This window comes from Triturus cristatus, chromosome 5_1, assembly GCF_964204655.1.
Source record: "Triturus cristatus chromosome 5_1, aTriCri1.1, whole genome shotgun sequence".
Classification (NCBI taxonomy): domain Eukaryota; kingdom Metazoa; phylum Chordata; class Amphibia; order Caudata; family Salamandridae; genus Triturus; species Triturus cristatus.
Window position 1 is genome coordinate 1011088 of NC_140587.1, and position 23365 is coordinate 1034452.

The 23365-nt window shown below is 48.4% G+C and overlaps 1 protein-coding gene across 1 annotated transcript in view; it reads left to right on the forward strand.

Annotated features, from left to right (window-relative positions):
• Positions 1–23365, forward strand: part of LOC146829906 (uncharacterized) — a 142052-nt gene that overhangs the window by 29561 nt on the left and 89126 nt on the right. The window contains exons 2-3 of the mRNA XM_085603984.1: positions 17638–17733; positions 22137–22328. Coding sequence (XP_085460110.1) covers positions 17638–17733; positions 22137–22328 — 288 coding nt within the window. The remainder of the gene's footprint in view (positions 1–17637; positions 17734–22136; positions 22329–23365) is intronic.

Genomic DNA, 23365 nt, shown 5'->3' on the forward strand with positions numbered 1-23365 from the left:
TGGGAGACCAGAAGACCCTTAGTCCACAGTCCTGCTCACAACAGTCAGAACTTGTGCTGATCTCTTCCACGCTGGTGTAAAGCTTTAGTCTGAAAATTTGGGAATCTTAAGCCCTCCTTTTTATAATTCATTTCCAGGCAGCAGTGTGATTTACGGGCATATTTACTAATCTTTCATGCAATGCAGGGCAGCAAGCCTCTAAAAAATCCTTAGAGGCATTTTTCCCTATCTATCTGTGCTACAGAATGTACTGGGGAAGGTGTAGCATTTTGAAGAATTCCTAGTATACTAAGTTTAGTAAAACTGGGAATGCATCAAAATTCATGGGTGGATGCATGGGAATGCCCAAGCTCCACCCATGCAACGCCTCCCAGCTTGAAATGTGACATAATGCAGCACAAGCCTCTGTGTTGCGTTACATTTCTTTACAAAGCAGTGCAAGGCAGAGCAAACCACCCATTGAGCGGCTTTACAAATACTACTGAGGCCTTTGCGTTGGTCTCGCATCACCTTGCAGCACAAGGGCGATGCGGAGGCATGATAAATATGGGCCTCGGTGTCTCTGGTGTCTTGTTCTTGCATCACATTGCAGCACAAGGGCGATGCGGAGGCATGATAAATATGGGCCTCAGCATCTCTGGTGTCTTGTTCTTGCATCACATTGCAGCACAAGGGCAATGCGGAGGCTTGATAAATATAGGCCTCGGTGTCACTGGTGTCTTGTTCTTGCGTCACCTTACAGTACAAGGGTGATGCGAAGGCTTGATAAACATGGGCCTCGGCGTCTCTGGTGTCTTGTTCTTGCATCACCTTGCAGTACAAGGGCGATGCGAAGGCTTGATAAACATAGGCCTCGGCGTCACTGGTGTCTTGTTCTTGCGTCACCTTACTGCACAAGGGCGATGTGAAGGCTTGATAAACATGGGCCTATGCGTCACTGGTGTCTTGTTCTCGCGTCACCTTGCAGCACAAGGGCGATGCAGAGGCTTGGTAAATATGGGCCTCTGCTTCTCTGGTGTCTTGTTCTTGCATCACCTTGCAGCACAAGGGCGATGCGAAGGCTTGATAAATATGGGCCTCTGCTTCTCTGGTGTCTTGTTCTTCCGTCACCTTGCAGCACAAGGGCGATGCGAAGGCTTGATAAATATGGGCTTCGGCGTCTCTCTTGTCTTGTTCTTGCATCACCTTGCAGCACAAGGGCGATGCGAAGACTTGATAAATATGGGCCTCGGCGTCTCTGGTGTCTTGTTCTCGCGTCACCTTGCAGCACAAGGGCGGTGCGAAGGCTTGATAAACATAGGCCTCGGTGTCTCTGGTGTCTTGTTCATGTGTCACCTTGCAGCACAAGAGCGGTGCGAAGGCTTGGCAAACATGGGCCTCGGCGTCTCTGGTGTCTTGTTCTTGCGTCACCTTCCAGCACAAGGGTAATGCGAAGGCTTGATAAACATACGCCTCGGCGTCCCTGGTGTCTTGTTCTTGCGTCACCTTGCAGCACAAGGGGGATGCGTAGGCTTGGTAAATATGGGCCTCGGTGTCACTGGTGGCTTGTTCTTGTGTCACCTTGCAGCGCAAGGGCGATGCGGAGGGTTTATAAATATGGGCCTTCGGCGTCACTGGTGTCTTGTTCTTGCGTCACCTTGCAGCACAAGGGCGATGCGAAGGCTTGATAAATATGGGCCTCGGCGTCACTGGTGTCTTGTTCTTGCGTCACCTTGCAGTACAAGGGCGATGCAAAGGATTGATAAACATGGGCCTCGGCGTCTCTGGTGTCTTGTTCTTGCGTCACCTTGCAGTACAAAGGCGATGCGAAGGCTTGATAAACATGGGCCTCGGCGTCACTGGTGTCTTGTTCTTGCGTCACCTTGCAGCACAAGGGCGATGCGAAGGCTTGATAAATATGGGCCTCGGTGTCTCTGGTGTCTTGTTCTTGCGTCACCTTGCAGCACAAGGGAGATGCGAAGCCTTGATAAACATGGGCCTCGGTGTAGGAGAATAGGATCTGCTTCACATGTTTACTCCCACTTTTTGCTGGTGTTTCACTGTTTTTCGATTTAAGTCTGACTGGGATCCTGCTATTCAGGGCCCCAGCCTAGCTGCTTCCTCTCTAAATTGATTGCATGTACTTTAGGTACATTTCAGATTGGATCTGTGGTGCCCTTATAAGTCCCTAGTATATGGTATACTACGTACCCAGGGCATAGGTACTCCAGAGGCCTACCAGGGGCTGAAGCATGTATTATGCTACCCTGGAATGCCACCCAAAATGACATCACAGGTCTGCGACTGCAGCCTGGGTAAGGTGGTGCATGCACCCCTTACTGTGATATAGGTTACCTGTATCACTACATATATACACACAAAACCTATAAGTCACTCCTATGGCAGGCCTTGCCAATCCTGAAGGCAAAGTGCTAGGTTCTTATGTGAGAGGGTGCCTCTGCATGAGCAGAGCCCCTCTGCAGCATTCAGAGTCCCTTCTCTGATACTGTTTGTAGTGCAGCCTGAGCATATACTCTTAAGTGCATTATAACCCAACGGTAAATGCTAACTTTGGTGTAGCTGCACGGAAACATGTGTGTTTGGTGTCAAACACCTTGGTATCATACCACCACACCAGTAACTGGTGTGGGAGTATGATCCCACCCTCCTAGAGTGAGAGACATGGCTATAGTGGGTTACCTGGTAGAAACTTAAAAGAGCCCTGGCATCACAAAATGGATGCTGCAGCCACAGACTCGGGTCTGGCCTCCTGCTGCTGACCAAAACTCCGGCAGGGGAGGCCTGGACAATAGGTTTCCTGTCACAAGGAGGTGTAACCACCTCCCAGAAAGGCTCATGTGTATTGGGGCTGGGTCAGAAGCATTCTCTGAGTGCTTTGAAGTCCTGCACTGGGGGCACATTTGGTGTCCCTGTGCATAGCCCAGCTCAATCTGGTTCAGGGGCTTCCAGCCCCTGCTCTGGCACAATACTGGACAAAGGAAATGGGTGTAGCCACCCCTCTTTTCAAACCTGGATGGGTCCCCAGAGCTAGTCCAACCTCTTCCTTAGGTATAAGTAAGGAACCTCTGTAACCAGAACTTTAGATATCCCTGGATGAAACTCTGAAGCTGAATCCTGGAACTTCGACGCTCTACTCAAGACTAGAGGACTGAAGAGATCTCCCTTGGGGTCAAGGCGTAGCAGGCACCAATGAAGCAATTTTGCTGGTCTGCATTTCCGAAGCTCCCGCCGGACTCCAAAGTATTTGCAGCCCAGGAAGAGTATTTCCAGACATCTCACAGGCTGACCCGAGTCTCCAGCAAAGCTGAGACCCGCAGCCCTCGTGAGTAGTGTGGAACCTAAACTCCTTGTCACCGTCGCTTTTGCAAGTGCATTGACTTCTCGACATCTCCTGAAGTCGTGCTTGGGCTAACTTGTAGCCCCCACCTCAAGCACAGAATCCACTGAAGATTGTCAGCCTAGTCACCACGAGTGACCAGTGGGCCGCCATTTAGTGTTTCGTCTCAAGGTCCCTTTGCGATCCCTGGTCCGTCAACTGGTGGGTCACGGAGGGAGTAACTTTGAATTTCCTTGGGATTCCCTGGTTGCTCCAGATGTGCCCCGACTCCTTTCCAAGTGGTGAGTCCCACAGATCTTGCTGGTGTGCACCGAAGCATCTTTCTTATTTCTGCGTGGGTTGCTGTTGCCACGGCTTGTTGTGTCCAATCCGGGCACCGACACTGCAGCACTCGACATCCTTTGCGGGACAGCTCGAATCCAGCTCCTGTTTGTCCTCGACGCCTCCAGGTCCTTGTGGCTGAAGAGTCAAGCTTCACCTCCTTCACCTGAAATCACCCGACATCGGTGGGCATCTGCCTATCGCCTTCCTGGTCACTGGCCAGTGACCCATTCTCTGTCCCCTCTGCTTTCAGGTTCTTCCCATCTTTGATCCAGGCTTGGATCTCTCCGGACACTTCGCATCTTCCAGACAGCAGCACTTCTTCGCCAGCTTCCATTGAAATCGACGACGCGACCCGACACCTATGCACCTGGCTTCCCTAGGTGAGGTAACACGAGTACTCCGGTGCTCTCATGGATGTTGGCCCTAGAACTTCCTAAGTCCCAAAGGGTTTGGTCCTGACTCAATTCTAAGTGTCCCTAATCTTTAAAAATCTAACCGCGACTTTCCCCATAGAAGCTAGCGGGAGCTCGCGGCTGTGTTCACACACTGCACACGGCCCCCGTGGGTCCCCTGTGTCACTACCGTGGGTGGTTCCTGGGGGTCCCAGTGATTCTACAGGCTCTAGGCCTTGTGTCTAATTAAGTCATGGCTCTTATACCACTATTTTATTATATGGTTTGTGTTAGAAATGGGGGTCTCTAGTTGGCAATGACTGGCCACTGTCCAAGTAGGGACCCTTCTTCCTAAGTCAGAGTAAGAGGGCTACACACTTTGATAACCCCTGCTCAACCCTGTGGTAATGTAGCACGAGCAGCTAGGCTTATCTCAGAGGCAGTGTGTGAAGCATTTATGACCATACACAGTAACACAGTGAAGAACACTACAAAGGGACTCCACACAAGTAGTTATAAAAAATAAGTATCTTTAGATATATGCTTAACCTTAGACCAATAACGATAAAAAGCCACAATACTGTAAAATAGGATTACTCTTGAAATGCTGCAAAAATAGTTCAAAGTGTGCAAAGAGGAGTTCAGTTCAAAGCAGTGGTCTCTGCGACCCTTTTACTTACAAACTACCTGGATTTCGTAGCAAAACCAACAAAATGTCGCAAAGAAGCTGTAGCAATGATCTTCTGCACGCGAGGCCGGTGATGCGATGAATCCTTGCCGCGAGGGAGAAGACGATGCGCCGATCTGCTGATGCGTGCGGGGACAAGGCGACAAACTTCTGCATGGTAGGCCCTTGATGCGATGACTCCTTGCCGCGAGGGAGGAGACGAGGCGACGATCCTGTTGCGTGTGCGATCGGGTTGCGATGCGAAGAAATGGCGCTCAGCGAGGGAGCGACGATCCTGATGCTATGCGATGAAAATGGCGGACACCCGGCGTCCGCGCTGCGATGTCGTGATGCGATGATCTCGATGCGATGATCTGTGGGGTTAGCGAGCACTTTGCAGCCCGCAAACATGCGATGCGATGATCTTTGGGTTTAGCGAGAACTTGGCAGCCCGCAAACGTGCGATGCGATGATCTTTGGTTGCGGGCTCTCAGCAGCAGCAGCGCGATGATTTTCTGGTGCGCTTTCAACTGCTGTGGCTCGCAAACGGGCGTTAGCGACGATTCAGCCCTCTCTTCTCTGTAGTAGAACTAGAGGCCCTGGAACTCACAGGAGCCTCACCTGCAGATAGAAATCCTCGCTGGGAGGAATCAGGAGGCTGGTGGTGAAGTCTGATGTGCCTGAGACTTCAACAGGAGGCTAGCTCTCTTCTAGCCCTTGGGTGATTGCTTTAGCAAGATTAATAAAAGTTCTCTCAAAGTCCTTTTCCCTCTTCTTCCAAGTCCAATGGTAACCACTGCAGGCCAATCCAAGAAACAGCACACAAGCACAAGGATAGTCGCCTCCTGCAGATTCCTTCAGTTACACAGACAGAGGTTCCTCTTGATGTCCAGAAGCAATACAAATTGTAGGGGTTTCAGCACAGATATTTATGCCCCAAAAGTCTTTGTTCTAAAAAGCTACAAGTTACTGAACCCAGCCAGAGCCAGTTCTGCCCAGTCCTGGAGCACTTTGTTTACCAGGCTGCATCCTTCCTTTCAGAAAGAGGGGGTCTGCCATCAGACGCACAGTAGGAGGTGGAGCCAGCATTCACCTTGCCAGGCACAGCTCTATTCAGGTCAAGGAGCTACCCCTCCCCATACTCCAATGCAGATCTCTCTATTCAACCCAGGTCTGACTCAGCCTGCCCTTTCCCTCCAAAACCAGACAGCCAATACACATAACAGGAGAGCACACTGGAAGGCTTAGGCAAGAAAACACCTACTTTCTAAAAGTGGTATTTTCAAACACAGATATAAAAATAAACTTCACTAAAAGATGTATGTTAATATTCTGAGCTCAGGCTTACTAAATTCGTTTTTCTACCATGTTCCTTGGGTCAGTTAGGACTATAGGATGTAATAGTCAAACTGCTCATTCTGGCCTATGGAGAACAGGAGACATCAGTGACTCCGAGGTCCATATTTATCAAGCCTTCGAATCACCCTTGTGCTGCAAGGTGACACAAGAACAAGACACCAGTGACACCGAGGCCCATATTTATCAAGCCTCCGCAACGCCCTTGTGCTGCAAGGTGATGCAAGAACAAGACACCAGAGACGCCGAGGCCCCATTAACAACGAGGTCCCGTATGGCATAGCGATAAACATAATCGTGCTAACGCGCCATTAACGCTGGATTCTAACGTCTGTTAAAATCCTGACTAAGGCATACCTAACATGGGAGGTGGATTATGGGCTTATGACCACTAGTTCGTATCAACAAGCTTTTCGCTGTTTTTCAGTAAACATTGCTAATTTTCGCCATTGTGCTAAGCGTTGATAATAGAGCGCTAGCATGGCGATGAATTCCAGCGATAGCCAGCGTTAGAAACAAGACAAATGCACAAATGTTTCTGAAAAATATGAAAAGTAAAAAAAAGTGACTGTGAGTGGTTCTGAGTGTAAAATGGGAGAAGTGCGTTGTGGAGCATACGTGCATGGACCCTGGCCATGGCAGGGCTTGTGGACCTTTGCAAAGAATGTTCTGAAGCGTCGAGAGGTGTCAGAAAAATGGTATATTGAGGTAGAGAGAATTGTAACTATTTCTAAGGTGCTTTTAGAAGATCAAGATGTGTTATTTCAATTGTAGCACCTAACGATTTGTGGACTGAGGGGCAGATTTGTCATAAGATGCATTGACCTTTCGTCACACAGGGTGGCGCAAGGGCAGCACAATCCTTAAGTCAGAATTACCAAGCCACGCAAGGACACTTTGTGTGGCCCTGAGTTGCTTGGTAAGTCTGGAGAGTAATACAAGGCAGCGCCAAGAAAGCATTAGGGAGAGGAGTTGGCCTAACGGCTAAGGCGGTCGACCTCGAATCTGGGAAACTGGGTTCGAGTCTCGGCAATGACGCTGGACATCCAATGATTTGGGGCAAATCACCTAATCTCCACGTGCCTAACCAAAATAAAAAATGTGTCCTCATGTATTGCAACTGGTGCTATGTAAAGCGCCCTGATACCCGATTTACCACAACAGAATGCGACAAAATGCTACGCCTTCGTTATAGAGGAGCAATGAGGAGAAATATCTTTCTTTTTCCTCATTTTTTCCTCTTTCTAAGGATTGTTTTGGTGCTGGAAGGTGTCCCTTCCTGCACAAAAACCATCCTGCCTACAGAGCAGGGCCCTTACACTATGTCAAATGATGCTAAATCTGAGCCTGAGTGTAACACAATAGTACAGTGGCCGGATAAAGCCCATCGTTTTAAGCTGCCTGCAATTGTCATGCAGAATTATACTCAAGTAATTGAACATTTGAAAGGAAAGGTTCAGCAGAAATCAATTAGTTGGTCGAAAATGAAGATGAATTAGCGCATGCAAATTATGAGAGATTAATGCAGATTTATAGAAAACATAGGGGGATATGTACAAGAACTGCCGCTAACTAACACTAACGCTAGTTAGCTGCAGTTTTCTTAACGTGGCCTATCACCAAAAACTATCGCCCTGTTAGCGATGTATGTACAATTCAGGTAGCCGGGGTGAAAACTGCTGTTAACACTAGCGTGAAGGCGATACAAATTCTGGCGTTAGCGGGCGAAAATGGACAAAAGGCCAATTTATTTTGCGGACAAAAAACTCACGTTAGTCAGCCCAACGTGACTTTTTTGCCACTAGAAGCACAAATAGCCTATAATTCCACCACCAATGAAAAATAGAAAACAAAACCAATGGAATGCAGATTGAAGCAGCCAGGGCCAAGTGCAGCACAGATCAACAACACCCTCATGACCCCAACAGCCAGGATGACGAGCCAGAGTCCCAGGGGAAGAGAAAATCCAGGGCTACAATCATGAAAAGAGGCGCATGGCTGGGCAAAACCAATAATGCATCACTTATCATTACGCACTCCATGCAAAACCATGGCATCCAAAACCTTCAAAACGCCAACAGTTCCCTGGGCCTGGAGGCCTTGCTGGGCCTGCATCTGGGGCCCGAAGTGGGATGCGGAGGTACTGTGGAGTAGCTGGGCCGTGGTGCTAGGCATTGAGGCATCGGTGATCGGCTTTACCTGGTGGTGAAATCTGCCAGGTCGCATGGAGACACATTGCTGACCTGTGTGAAAAGACTGCCTGCTGCCCCTTATTATTTATTTATTTATTTAGAGGTTTATAAAGCGCACAGCTACTTCCAACCGAGGTGTCCCGGCGCTGAAGACAATATCTCGTGAGGTTTCAGAGGAGTTCAGGGGGAAGAAAGGGCTGGATCAGGGAGAAGAGCCAGGTCTTAAGTTTTTTCCGAAACAGAGGTTCGGAAGTTAAAAGTCTCAGTTCTGTTGGAAGGTGATTCCACAGTCTGGAGGTGGCTACCGCAAAGGCTCTTCCTCCTGTTCGCGCAAGACAAAAACGGGGGCAGGTCATTAAGCGAAGATGGTTAGATCTGAGGTTTCGGGATGCTTGTGAGATCTTCAGTCTGTGTCTCAGGTAGGCGGGGCCTCGACCATTAAGAGCTCTAAAAGCAAGGGTCAGTGATTTGAACTGGATACGTAATCTCACTGGGAGCCAATGGAGTTTGATCAAATGGGGTGTAATGGAATGGCGGTAAGGGACATTACAGATCAGCCTAGCAGCCGAATTCTGTACTGTCTGTAATCGACTTAAAAGGTACGCCGGGGCTCCAACGTACAGACTATTTGCGTAGTCTAAATGGGAGGTAATGAGGGCGTGAACTACTGTCTTACGTGAGTCTAATGGCAAGAAAGGGGTGATGTTTTTGATCATACGGAGCTTTCCGAAGCAAGACGCTGTAACTTTGTTAATTTGAGTTTTACAGGAGAAGGCAGTGTAAAAAGGGAAGCCCAGATTGCGGGCAGCTTGGACAGGTACAGGTGGGGGGTCTAGATTAGCCGGCCACCAGAGGTTGGGCGGAATGGGAGATTTCTGGTTAAAAAACAAGACTTCCGTCTTATCTGTATTTAGTTTTAAATTGTTTGAGGACATCCATGCGGCGATATCTACCATGCAGTGGCGAAAGTTGAGCAAAGAGCTTTCAGAATGATCTTTGAAGGAAAACACTAGCTGAGTGCCATCAGCATAGAATATCACTCTGACGCCCCGTGATTCCACCACTTTTGCCAGAGGCTTCAGGTGTACATTGAACAGGAGTGGACTAAGGGCAGATCCCTGTGGTACTCCCCATGTCAATGGTTTCTTGGTGGAAAAGAAGGAGCCCAGCATCACTTGTTGGAATCTTTCCGTGAGGAATGATTTGACCCAGGCGAGAGGGGTCCCGCCAACTCCCACCTCTTGCAAGCGAGTGAGTAGTGTATCATGGGATATGGTGTTGATTGCAGCGGATAGGTCACGTATCGACTCGGACACTTCTAATAGGGCAGATTCAGTGCTGAAGTCTGGTCTGAATCCTGACTGAGAGTCATGGAACAGGGAATTTGACTCAAGATAGATGGACAGCTGTTATTGTACCGCCTTCTCGAGCACTTTGGCTGGCTTGGGTAGGAGTGAGATCGGTCGATAGTTGCTCAGACATGTTGGATCGATTTCGGCTTTTTTTTGAATGGGGATTAACACTGCGTGTTTCCATGCGGAGGGGACAACACCTGAATATAGGGAGGAGTTCCAGATTTCAAGCAGAGGGTTAATAACTAGCGGGGCTATCTCATTCAGGATCAGGGCCGGGGCTGGATCAAGAGGAGAGCCTGATTTGCATTTTAGAAATAGATTCAAGGCATACTCCTTGGTGAGTGGTTTAAAAGCAGTAAATGAGTTAGTGCAGGTGGTGTCCGGATCCCGGGTGATTTCAGTACGATTCTGAAGGATTGTTGCCGTAATATTGGCAATTTTTTCCACAAAGAAATCGGATAGGCCTTCGCTAAGTGCTTGGGAGGGGGTGACGGGAACAGACAGAGCAGTGGGATTGGTGAACTCTTTAACGATGTTAAAGAGGGCCTTTGTAGAGTTTTTTGCGTTAACAATGGTTTCTGCAAAATATACACTCATGGTGTTTCGTTTGAGTTTGTGAAACTCTTTAAGGGCAAGTCTATAGAGAGATTTGGTGGCGGGATCATAGGTCCGACGCCATAGGCGTTCCAGTTTTTTACATCTGCTTCTGTTTTCCCTTAATTCCAAAGTAAACCAGGGAGCTGACGGTTTTGATCTACGGGAGGTGAGGGTCTGTAAGGGTGCGACTTTCTCAATTGTGGTCATAAGGTCTTTATTAAATGTGAGAACCGCTCCATTGAGGTCGTCCGGGAGTAGGTATGAGCTATTATTGTACGATTGCTCTAAGACGGCATATGAGATCTTGTGCCATTTTCTGCCTTGTGCTCTGATGGCAGATTGCTTTTTAAGAAGTTGGGGTGACGACACCTCGAACGGAATTAGAAAGTGGTCTGACCATGTCAGGGGTGTGGAAGGGAGAATTTTAAGCTTCGTACAGTTGGAGAAGATTCGATCAAGGGTGTGTCCCGCAACATGTGTAGAACCCCTAACCCCTTGTGTCAGATTCATATTTTGCATGGAGTCTAAGAGGTGGGTGGCGCGACTGCAGCCGCTTATATCTACGTGATGGTTAAAATCTCCCAATACCGTAATGTGAGGATGTTTGAGGGACAGATCTGCGATAACTGCTAATAGTTCAGAGATGGCAGGCTGTGGGGTATTAGGGGGGCTGTAGACCATGATCCCTGAGAGGACGGCTGTAGTGGTGTCCGAGACGGAGAAATATAGTGCCTCTATGGGCCCTATATTCATAATTTTTCTCGACGTGATCGTCAGGTGAGTCTGTAAGATTACCACGATTCTGCCTCCCGTCTTGGAGCCTTCGCGACTTATTCCTGTGAGGCGATAGCCCGAGGGCAAGGCAGGGGAGATGTCTGGGTTGGAGGAGTCTTTAATCCATGTCTCCGTTAGGAACAGAAGGTCCCAGGACATGGAAGACAACAGCAACCAGATGTCATTAGCGTGGCAAGGTAAAGAGCGACAATTCAATAATCCCATGGAGTAGGTTTTTTTATAGGTGTAGGATAGCTGACTAATGGGTCATGGGGGAGATTTGCGTGCGGGGGGAAGGAGAAAGGGCAGCTGTTACATTTAAACAGGGAAGGGCTAGACAGAGAGAGGTTGCAATGTGTGGAGGGGGTGCAGATAGTCTTACCTAGATCAGTAAGCTGTGATCTTGTCCAGATCTGTCTCTGTGTGGGGAGGGAACTAACAGCATGGCTGGCCCCTGGCCCGGAGCTGGCACGGACGGGCGCAGACGGGCTTGCCTTAGGCGCGCCTTCGGCGCGCTGACGGAGCGCCCGCTGCGCTCGCCCGCTGCGCGTCGGAAGATGCCCATATGTATGGAAGATGGAAGACGGGAAGGGGGTGTGTGGCCTCACGAAAGGGGCGTGGCCTGAGGGTTCGCCGGTAATGGCGGGAGTGGTGTTTGTTGCTGATCCCGCGGCAGCGCTGAGATCCGCTGCATGGGCTTATCAGGAGCGAGCTTGAGCCCTGATTCAGTGCAGGAATGGAGGTCAAGTGAGTTTTAAAATACACAGTATAAACAGTGACACAAGAGTTTAAAATGATTACAGGTCGTGCTCCCGGCTTCCGCCTCAGGAGGGTAATGTCTCTAACTGGCGCTAGCAATCAGCGTCCTTTAGATAGTATCAGCGGGGGGCATGGCCTCACAAAAGGGGCGTGGCCTGAGGGTTCACCGGTAATGGCGGGAGTGGTGTTTGTTGCTGATCCCGCGGCAGCGCTGAGATCCGCTGCGTGGGCTTATCAGGAGCGAGCTTGAGCCCTGATTCAGTGCAGGAATGGAGGTCAAGTGAGTTTTTAAAATACACAGTATAAACAGTGACACAAGAGTTTAAAATGATTACAGGTCGTGCTCCCGGCTTCCGCCTCAGGAGGGTAATGTCTCTCCCTTGGAGCTGTGAATGGTAGAGGTGCTCCTGCGCACCAACGTAGGGAGGTCTGCATCGCATACCACGTGCCTCCACTACACCGGGGTGCATGGAGGAGATTACCAATGTGGGCCGCTCCTCTCTGCATCACAGGCCGGGGGATGTTGAGCTGGCTGGACGCTGTGGAGTGTGAGGCCCCTGAGCTGCACCAAACTGGTGTGGTGGGAGCACTGCAACTTCACGTCGAAGGGGGCCCTGATGGCAGATTGATGGCAGATTGCTTTTTAAGAAGTTGGGGTGACGACACCTCGAACGGAATTAGAAAGTGGTCTGACCATGTCAGGGGTGTGGAAGGGAGAATTTTAAGCTTCGTACAGTTGGAGAAGATTCGATCAAGGGTGTGTCCCTCAACATGTGTAGAACCCCTAACCCCTTGTGTCAGATTCATATTTTGCATGGAGTCTAAGAGGTGGGTGGCGCGACTGCAGCCGCTTATATCTACGTGATGGTTAAAATCTCCCAATACCGTAATGTGAGGATGTTTGAGAGACAGATCTGCGATAACTGCTAATAGTTTAGAGATGGCAGGCTGTGGGGTATTAGGGGGGCTGTAGACCAGGATCCCTGAGAGGACGGCTGTAGTGGTGTCCGAGACGGAGAAATATAGTGCCTCTATGGGCCCTATATTCATAATTTTTCTCGACGTGATCGTCAGGTGAGTCTGTAAGATTACCGCGATTCCGCCTCCCGTCTTGGAGCCTTCGCGACTTATTCCTGTGAGGCGATAGCCCGAGGGCAAGGCAAGGGAGATGTCTGGGTTGGAGGAGTCTTTAATCCATGTCTCCGTTAGGAACAGAAGGTCCCAGGACATGGAAGACAACAGCAACCAGATGTCATTAGCGTGGCAAGGTAAAGAGCGACAATTCAATAATCCCATGGAGTAGGTTTTTATAGGTGTAGGATAGCTGACTAATGGGTCATGGGGGAGATTTGCGTGCGGGGGGAAGGAGAAAGGGCAGCTGTTACATTTAAACAGGGAAGGGCTAGACAGGGAGAGGTTGCAATGTGTGGAGGGGGTGCAGATAGTCTTACCTAGATCAGTAAGCTGTGATCTTGTCCAGATCTGTCTCTGTGTGGGGAGGGAACTAACAGCATGGCTGGCCCCTGGCCCGGAGCTGGCACGGACGGGCTCAGACGGGCTTGCCTTAGGCGCGCCTTCGGCGTGCTGACGGAGCGCCCGCTGCGCGTCGGAAGATGCCCATATGTATGGAAGATGGAAGACGGGAAGGGGGTGTGTGGCCTCACGAAAGGGGCGTGGCCTGAGGGTTCGCCGGTAATGGCGGGAGTGGTGTTTGTTGCTGATCCCGCGGCAGCGCTTAGATCCGCAGCATGGGCTTATCAGGAGCGAGCTTGAGCCCTGATTCAGTGCAGGAATGGAGGTCAAGTGAGTTTTAAAATACACAGTATAAACAGTGACACAAGAGTTTAAAATGATTACAGGTCGTGCTCCCGGCTTCCGCCTCAGGAGGGTAATGTCTCTAACTGGCGCTAGCAATCAGCGTCCTTTAGATTTTATCGGCGGGGGGCATGGCCTCACAAAAGGGGCGTGGCCTGAGGGTTCACCGGTAATGGCGGGAGTGGTGTTTGTTGCTGATCCCGCGGCAGCGCTGAGATTCACTGCGTGGGCTTATCAGGAGCGAGCTTGAGCCCTGATTCAGTGCAGGAATGGAGGTCAAGTGAGTTTTTAAAATACACAGTATAAACAGTGACACAAGAGTTTAAAATGATTACAGGTCGTGCTCCCGGCTTCCGCCTCAGGATGGTAATGTCTCTCCCTTGGAGCTGTGAATGGTAGAGGTGCTCCTGCGCACCAACGTAGGGAGGTCTGCATCGCATACCACGTGCCTCCACTACACCAGGGTGCACGGAGGAGATTACCAATGTGGGCCGCTCCTCTCTGCATCACAGGCCGGGGGATGTTGAGCTGGCTGGACGCTGTGGAGTGCGAGGCCCCTGAGCTGCACCAAACTGGTGTGGTGGGAGCACTGCAACTTCACGTCGAAGGGGGCCCTATTGTATCACCTGCATCGGGTGGTTCCCCACGGTCTTGGCAGCGACTGCTGCACCCTGGCTTGTGAAGGTATAGTGTGCACAGAGTCCAGTGGAACCCCAAAGGTAGGCAGAGGTAAAAGTAGATAATACCTTACTCTCTATTTTTGGTAGTGTGGTCGAGCAGTAAGGCTTTATCAGTGTTAAGAATTTATTGCACACATCTAGGCAAGAAATGATTACACACACTCAAAGACTGAATTCAGAACAATTTTGTTTGTGCAAAAATATTTATTTTGTGGTATTTATTGATAGAACCAAATCATAAGCAGAATCGTACTCTCAGAGGCAAGGCATCACAATTATGCATTCGACATTGAGTTGATCTTGATGCAGGTTTGAAAATTATGACAAAACAGTTGTTATTCTGTTTCAGTTACTTTTCTTACTCAGCGAGGTATCCCTAGATATCACGCTGGCACATTTCCTAGAAGAAAGGAAAGAAGGTAATGTGTTTTGTTTTACAAATACAGTGTTGCAGGGTTACTCTCGAAACGCTCTTAGTCCTGGGAGAGCAGAACTGGGGTTTGCGTGTCCGTGAATAGTGTTCGGTCAAATAGGCACTTGGTTTGCACCACCAGCGGCACAGCGGTGGCCGGGTGCAGAGTGCAGGGACCACGTGTTAGCCAATGGGTCAAGCGAGGTCGTAGGCTCAGGACTGCAGACAAGCAGGCTTCTTGGCTGATTGAACAAAAAGCTCCTGGGGTTGGGGTCAACACTCAAGGGCCCAATGGCCAGCACAAGAACTACACCGCCACCGGCACAGAGACGGCCGGGTGCAGGATGCAGTTGTCGGGGATCCCAGGTTTTCTCAGTGGGGACTGTTGGTCTTGGTCCAAGCTGCAGACTTGGTCGGGAATTCCTGGAAGTAGGTCACCGACTGAAGAGGCGAATGGGGTCTTTGGAAGTTGAAGCCTTGTGACTGGAGGCGGTCGCAGATGGAGTTGCTCGAAAGATCGCGGTCGGACTTCTTAGATGGCTTTGGTCAGTGAGGCAGCCAGTGGTGCCACCTTTGGTCAAAGTTGGGGGACCTTCCAAGTAATGGTTGCAGGCTCGGGTTCGAAGCTTGTGGCTGTTCAGGGGGCACCAGATCCCCAGTTAAGATCACAGGGGGACCTCCTTAACATATTGGGCCACTAGAGCACCCGGCGCTGGGTGCTGAGTGGTGTGGACTTGCAGAGTCGGCCGGAGTCACAGTCGGTTGCTTTTGGGCAAGTTTGGTGCTTATGGGAGAGAGAGCCCTTTGGGTTGCAAAGGCAGGGCAGGTCCTTTGGAGTCTTGAGGGCTGCTGGCTGCAGGACACACCAGGGTTTTGCTGGAGGAGACGGAGGTCAGGAATGGCCGGTAGGGCTGGGGCCAAGTCAGTTGGGGTCCTCTTCTTCTTCTCTCAGCGTGGCTGTATGGTCCTGCTTCTTCTTCCTGCTTCTTGTCGGCTCTGGTCTTAGGAGGCAAGGTTCAGGGGTGCCCCTGAATATTAAATGTAGCGGTGTTTTAGGTAGGTACAGGTCAGTTGGGTGGGTCCCCTGTCTGCAAGATGGCGGGGACTGAGAGTTGTGCTTCACCTTGTCTCCCCACCCGAGGGGTGGAGTTGATCAAGGTGGGCACACCTCTCTTCCTATCTTGGTTTTCCCGCTGATTCTCCTACCACAGTGGGGTTAGAACCGGTGGGGACCAGTTAGTGGGTGTGGCAAATGGTTGGGTCAGTTTGCAAAGGTGGCAAATCTTTGAAGCTTCCCTTTCGTGGACCCTGCCCATCCAGGGGGAGGAGGCTTGGCACCTCTTCACAGGATGGGCTTTGTTTCAAGACCCCGAGAGTGGCAGTCTCTTCACCCAGGGGTCCAGAAACATATCTGGTGGTGGCAGCTGGCAAGTGGCCACTCAGCAAGGAAACTAAAGTTAGGTTGTTTTTCAGGGGGCATCTCTAATATGCCCTCTGAGTGAATTTCTTATTAAATCCCACACTGGCATCACTGTGTGTTTAATTTTCTGAGAACTTTGATACCAAACATCCCAATTTTCAGTAAAGACATGATGGTGCTCTGGAGTTCGTAATGACAAACTCCCATACCATATATTCTTTATGGCACTTACCATGTCTTGAGAATTGATTTAGACACGATAGGGGTACAGGGCTCATGCACCTGTAACTTCATCACTGGTATAGTGCACCCAGCTAGAGGGGTGCTTACCTATGCCAGGGCAGGGGATTGTAGGCATGGCCCACAGGGATGTATGCAATGTTGAGTCTTCACTTTTCTCTGCACCAAAACACGCAGCCTGCAATGGCAGTCTGTGTGTGTAAAGGTACAGGGCCTCTAAGGGTGGCACAATAAGTGCTGCCTCCCTTAGAGACCTTCCCTGGTCACAGTGCCCTTGGTACCTATGGTACCTATTGCAAGGGGCTTACATTTGGCCGGAGAGTTCCCAATTGGGTTTTGCCGCTGTACAGTTTAGGGAAGGAACATAGGCCCTAGGCACCTCAGTCATAGTGCATCAACATCAGGCAAAAAGTGGGGGGAACCAAGCAAAAAGGGGCACTTTCCTACACTCTACAATCCTGGAATACACTGTAAGCCACTGGCCAGTGTTGTCTCTAACTGATAGTCAGTGTCTCATCTTGGCATACACTGAGGGCCAACGACCTAATTATGGCCCTCACTGAGACTCACAGGGTAGTCCTGGTGCACAGTAGGAGTCACTGGCCATGAATGATGAACACTGATATTGACTGACTAGTTATGGATACACTGGAACTGATCTGCTAGCATTGTCACACGCTGTTAGTCAGTGTCCCATCTTGGCATACGCTGAGTCAAAGACCATAGTACTCGTTGAGACTCAGAAGCTGAATATGCTGGGTATACACACAGAATCAGTGCCTGGGTTTGGCACAAACAGAGAGTCACAGGCCAGACTGCAAACGTTCTGAGAGGCACTGGTCAGTTTTGACACGCATTGAAAGTTGATAACTAGACCTGTCACACACAAAGAATTGCTGTCTAGGTCAGCACACACTTATAGCCAGTATTAAACTTTGGTATACACGACAATCTGTGGTGGTCTTGGTAGAATCTGAAAGTCATTTACCAATGTTGGCACAGATGGGGGGCACTGGCTGCCCTAGCACAAACTAAGATTCTATGAACAGTTGTGTCAAATGCTCAAAATCAGTGCCTTGTTCTGGTACACACTCACAGTCATTGACTGGGCCTGACACACACACAGAGTCACTTCTTGGACCTATCAGTCTTTCAAATTCACTGGCTAGTCCTGACACACACTCAAAGACACTAACTCGGGCTGGCTCACACATCTTCACTGGCCCACCAGTATAAATTCCTCTATGAGGTTGAACATCAGGTATTGAAGGGCAAATAAGTCTAGTAAAAAATAATCATGTATTATTTTATTTGCAGTTGGCTCAGAGCTCCGAGGCTTGAAGAGACAAGCTATAACCCTGGGCGTGATGACAGCCGTTAGCACCTTCGTAACCATCGTTCTTTACCGTCTGGGTAAGCAGCAGTGAGCAAATCTTCACACACCTGACCAGCAGGCACCAAGGACTGGATGAAGGGACGTGAAATATGATATACTATTCCTATTCAAACACCAGGGATGCTCAATCTGCACAGTGACTGGTTTGCAAATGGTAATGCAATTTGTGATGCAACATATGTACAAAATGGTTGCATTGCTAAATGTACAATCACAGGAGGTAGCACAATAACCTGTCTGATGAATATTAATTAGGAAGGTCGCAATTTGCGACCCCTATCTTTAGCTGTGAATACTGGGACGATGGCCTGCTGGGAGATGCAGACCTCCATTCTTGTATTTGCATTTATTTTATCATTAGCTGTGAATACCGGAGCGAAGGCCTGCTATGAGCAGTAGACCTGCGTGCTTGTATTTGCATTCATCCTATCATTAGCTGTGAATACTGGGACGAAGGCCTGCTAGGAGCGGCAGACCTCCATTCTGGTATTTCATTTATTCTATCATTAGCTGTGAATAATGGGACGAAGGCCTGCTATGAGCAGTAGACCTCCGTGCTTGTATTTGCATTCATCCTATCATTAGCTGTGAATACTGGGACGAAGGCCGGCTAGGAGCAGCAGACCTCCATTCTGGTATTTCATTTATTCTATCATTAGCTATGAATGCTCAGGTGAAGTCCTGGAAGGAGCGGCAGACCTCCATTCCTGTATTTGCATTTATTCTATCATTAGCTGTGAATGCAGGGGCGGAGGCCTGCAAGGAGCAGCAGACCTCCACTCTTGTATGTGCATTTATTCTATTGTTAGCTGTGAATACTCAGGTGAAGTTCTGGAAGGAGTGGCAGACCTCCATTCCTGTATTTGCATTTATTCTATCATTAGCTGTGAATGCTCAGGTGAAGTCCTGGAAGGAGCGGCAGACCTCCATTCCTGTATTTGCATGTATTCTATCATTAGCTGTGAATGCAGGGGCGGAGGCCTGCAAGGAGCATCAGACCTTCATTCTTGTATGTGCATTCATCCTATCATTAGCTGTGAATACTGGGACGAAGGCCGGCTAAGAGCAGCAGACCTCCATTCTGGTATTTCATTTATTCTATCATTAGCTGGAAATGCACAGGTGAAGGCCTGGAAGGAGCAGCAGACCTCCATTCTTGTATGTGCATTTATTCTATTGTTAGCTGTGAATACTCAGGTGAAGTTCTGGAAGGAGTGGCAGACCTCCATTCCTGTATTTGCATTTATTCTATCATTAGCTGTGAATGCTCAGGTGAAGTCCTGGAAGGAGCGACAGACCTCCATTCCTGTTTTTGCATTTATTCTATCATTAGCTGTGAATGCAGGGGCGGAGGCCTGCAAGGAGCATCAGACCTTCATTCTTGTATGTGCATTCATCCTATCATTAGCTGTGAATACTGGGACGAAGGCCGGCTAGGAGCAGCAGACCTCCATTCTGGTATTTCATTTATTCTATCATTAGCTGGAAATGCACAGGTGAAGGCCTGGAAGGAGCAGCAGACCTCCATTCTTGTATGTGCATTTATTCTATTGTTAGCTGTGAATACTCAGGTGACGTCCTGGAAGGAGCGGCAGACCTCCATTCTTGTATGTGCATTTATTCTATTGTTAGCTGTGAATACTCTGGTGACGTTCTGGAAGGAGCGGCAGACCTCCATTCCTGTGTTTGCATTTATTCCATCATTAGCTACTAATACAGGGTGAAGGCCTGCTAGGAGCAGCAGACCTCCATTCTTGTATTTGCATTTATTCCATCATTAGCTGTGAATACTGGGAAGAAGGCCTGCTACGAGCAGCAGACCTTCATTCTGGTATTTGCATTTAATCTATCATTAGCTATGAATGCTCAGGTGAAGTCCTGGAAGGAGCGGCAGACCTCCATTCTTGTATTTGCATTGTGAAACTTTCTACATTAAAGAGACTGACTGTGCTTTAAAAAAAAAATCACATTTGAGATGATATCGGTGAGAACAAGCAGTGGTCCACTTGACCATTGCCTGTTACCCCTGTGATCGACTGACATGACTTTCAAAGGGCAAGTGGTCCCCTCGGAACCATTTCTCATTAGCAAAGTAGTTACCACCTCCAACGAGGTTCTGGTAACTGGTCAATGGTTTGTGATGGCAGTTATGGTGGAATCCATCGTGCGTACAATACCAAACTGCAGTCAGGAAGGAATACCCCTTTTACAACCCTTCCTAATTGTGATTTGATATGTGTGACAAAACCTCTGCTTTCCCAATTAATGTAGTACACAGTAAATGGACATTTTGTGGTGGCAAACCCTGGGATTTTGTGAATTGTAGGGTTTGTGGTTGTAAAATGGCTTTGTCTATCTAACCCTAAATTGGGCTTCTAAACCATAGACTTGCAATAGCGCCCATCGGCTTTTATTATTTAAGTCCAGTGCTAATTTTCTGTTTTGAAGTATTTTTAATTGGCCCTTATTGCTCTAAGGATTGGATACATAATATGACTATTCTGTTCCGGATGTCTATTCACATAAATGAAATATGTGACCTTGTCTAAGTTTTGTATCTATGGTTGTGGTATGTATAGAGCGTTAACATAGCTGAAAGGCAACAGAGCATTTTTACAGGTTCAAAGGCGAGATACAGTCATCGTGTGATTGGAGAGTCAGCTGTTTATTAATAACCAATGCACACTGTACTGCGTTGCGATCTAAAGTTCTTCAAGGAGGTGGATATTTAGCACTTTCTTAAATTGAAGCAGGATTGAGCAGTTATGGTTGTTATGGGATTGTTGTTCCATAACCTAGATGCATCGATGGAGAAGGCCTGTTGCCTTGTTGTTGATTGTTCCACCTCTTTGTCTCCAGTCTGACAGTGTCCTTGCAGTAGGTCCACAGGAGATGGTGGGTTTCTAGCTAGACATGCAGGGGTGCCGGTCGGTAAGGATTTGTAGATGATACAGCTAGATGCATCGATGGAGAAGGCCTGTTGCCTTGTTGTTGATTGTTCCACCTCTTTGTCTCCAGTCTGATTGTGTCCTTGCAGTAGGTCCACAGGAGATGGTGGTTACTAGCTAGACATGCAGGGGTGCCGGTCGTTAAGGCTTCATAGATGATACCACTGTTTTTTACGATGCTACAGGCTGTGATGTGCAACCAGTGGAGATCCATCAGGGTGGGGGTCGTGTATTCATAGTTCTTCAGGTCCTTCATTAGGCGTCCTGCGGCGCTGCTGTATGAAGAATACTCTTAAGGAAGCCCTTGTGGATCAGAGCATTGCTATGAAGGAGATGAATGGCGGGTCTAAAGTTGCTTCCTTAGCGGACTCACTTAGTAGAAAAAGCTGCTCACAGGCCATCTTAGTTTCTTGGCAATGTGCTCCTTGAAGATGAGACCTGTGTCTAGGGTGAACTGGCTTCGGCTGAACATTTGTGTTTTTAATCTATCCAGGTTCTTTGTCTTTGAGCCAGGTATGGCTAGTTGTTGCAGGTTGTTCTTGGGGAACAGCAGGATTTCTATTTTGGTCAGATTAAACTTCAGGTAGGTGTTGTACATCCAGGTCTGGACGAGGTACAAGAAGCACGTTAAGAATTGGATGTCTGTCGCGGGTGTGACCTTCAAATACAGTTGTCATAAGTGTAGTGGTGACTTTTCATGTCATCTGTGAGCAGAGCCACAGGGGGCTCAATTTTGGGACTGAAGAGGATGTAGGACAGTATGAAACTCAGAAGTACTCCATATGTGAGCCACATCTTTGGGGACCAGCAGGTGCCCATGTGAATCAACTCATGTCAGTTGGATAGGCAAGTGGAGTACCAGTGAAGGGCGTCTCCATGGAAACCAATTTGAGACTAAACAGTGTCAATGAGGATGGGGTGGCCAATAGTGTTGAGGCAGCTGAGAGGTTCAGTAATAGCAGAGGCAGGGGTCATCTCCATGGGTAATCAGAAGGATGCGGTCTCTGATTTGTAGGTTAGTTGTCTCCTTGCTGCAGCTCGATCTGATGCCAGATTGATAGTCATGCAAGAGATGGTTGGTGTTGATCTTGAAGTTGGGCATTGTCTGCTTTTTCTGTGATCTTATTATGATATGGTTGAAATCAAGACCTGAATAGTAGCACACATTAGATGCCCTGGAACAATCATTGTTTGTGATGTGTCTAGTAGTCTAAATATAGATCCTAATTATCATGGGCATTCTCTTGTATTGTGATATCAATGGAGTCAGTCATTTCCAACACTTTACAAATGTTTACATTGATGGTGGAAAGTGCCTCTTAAGTGCTTGTTGTTATTACTGGAAAACAGTGCAGACCTAGGTTGGTCTTGCTGAAGAGCACCTTTGCATCATTGCTCCCCGCACAGTCTCACAGCTGTTTATTCTTCCAGTCTGTACCCACTCTGTCTCTCCTGGTCCTTCTGTCTTGCAGTAGAGCGAGAAATATTTTACAATCCCAAAGCGCAGAGCTCTGCTGATCTCCAGTCTTATGCAAAGAGCTGTGTCGGTCTACATCATGGCGTTCAAAATGATGACCAGTCATTCCAGACTTCTGTGGCCTCTCTTCTGAAAACCACTCGATGCCTTCGTCCAGCTGAAAAGAGTCTTATTTTATTTCAAAAAGGTATGTGATTGTAGAGTATGTGTAATATGCATGTGTAACAAGGGAGGGATGTCAGTGTGCACCAGGGATCAGTGCCTTTTGAAGGTGTGAGGCGGAATCAGTGGAGCTGTGGATTCGTGGTAAGTTGAGTACACACACAACACTAGAACCAACCTGTTAAGCATACGTATCATAATAAGATATTACTTTATATTACAAAAACCATACAAATTCACTAAAAAAACCAAAGGTTGAATTGGAGTAATGCATAGGTCTTCTAATGATGTCAAAACATAATGTTTAAAAAACAAAAAAACACTGAAATTCACCAGATAGACTTACCGGACATAACTATACCTTGCACCGCTGTGATGCACTGCGTATGGTCACACATATCACATCACTGTTGACATCTCAAACCTATGGCGGGGCGAGTTATACTTATGCCCTGCGTGGACTCGGTCAGAGTCATCAAGATGTCACCCTCAGTCAGCTTGATCTGGGGAATGGTTTGCAGGAGCCACAGAGTTTCCTAAGTAAGGACAGCTGGAAGATCCCACCCTTGACTCTGGCACTGATTGAGATGTGAAAGGAAGGTCTGTATCATGTATGAAACCTTGATTTCTCATTTTCTGTGATGTGTTTGGGGCAGAACCCCAGATTTGTAGGCCAATTAAACGGGGTTGTGATGTGAATCACCAACAACAGGGTTTCTGACTTGAGCTCGGTCGAACAGAAAAGGTTTTCTTCATCCAGCTGTGATTTATGTGCATATTGTAGGGTCGGCAGTGGCTTCTCTGTACTCAATGTTTTAATTCAGATAGCAAATTCATGAGCCATTTGTTAATAACTTTGCAATTGTTTCATGAATCTGCTAAAAAGTTGTAAGGCGCTTCCCATGTGCGGACCACGGAGCAGATTTATCGATATTTCCCAAACACAGCATGACAACCTGGTGCGCTGCGTGAAAGGGAGAAGGGAGAAATGCGATATATATGCCAATATCTGAAGCACTCCGGCTCTCTGCCTGCACCAGTACTCAGCAGTAGTGTAGTCCA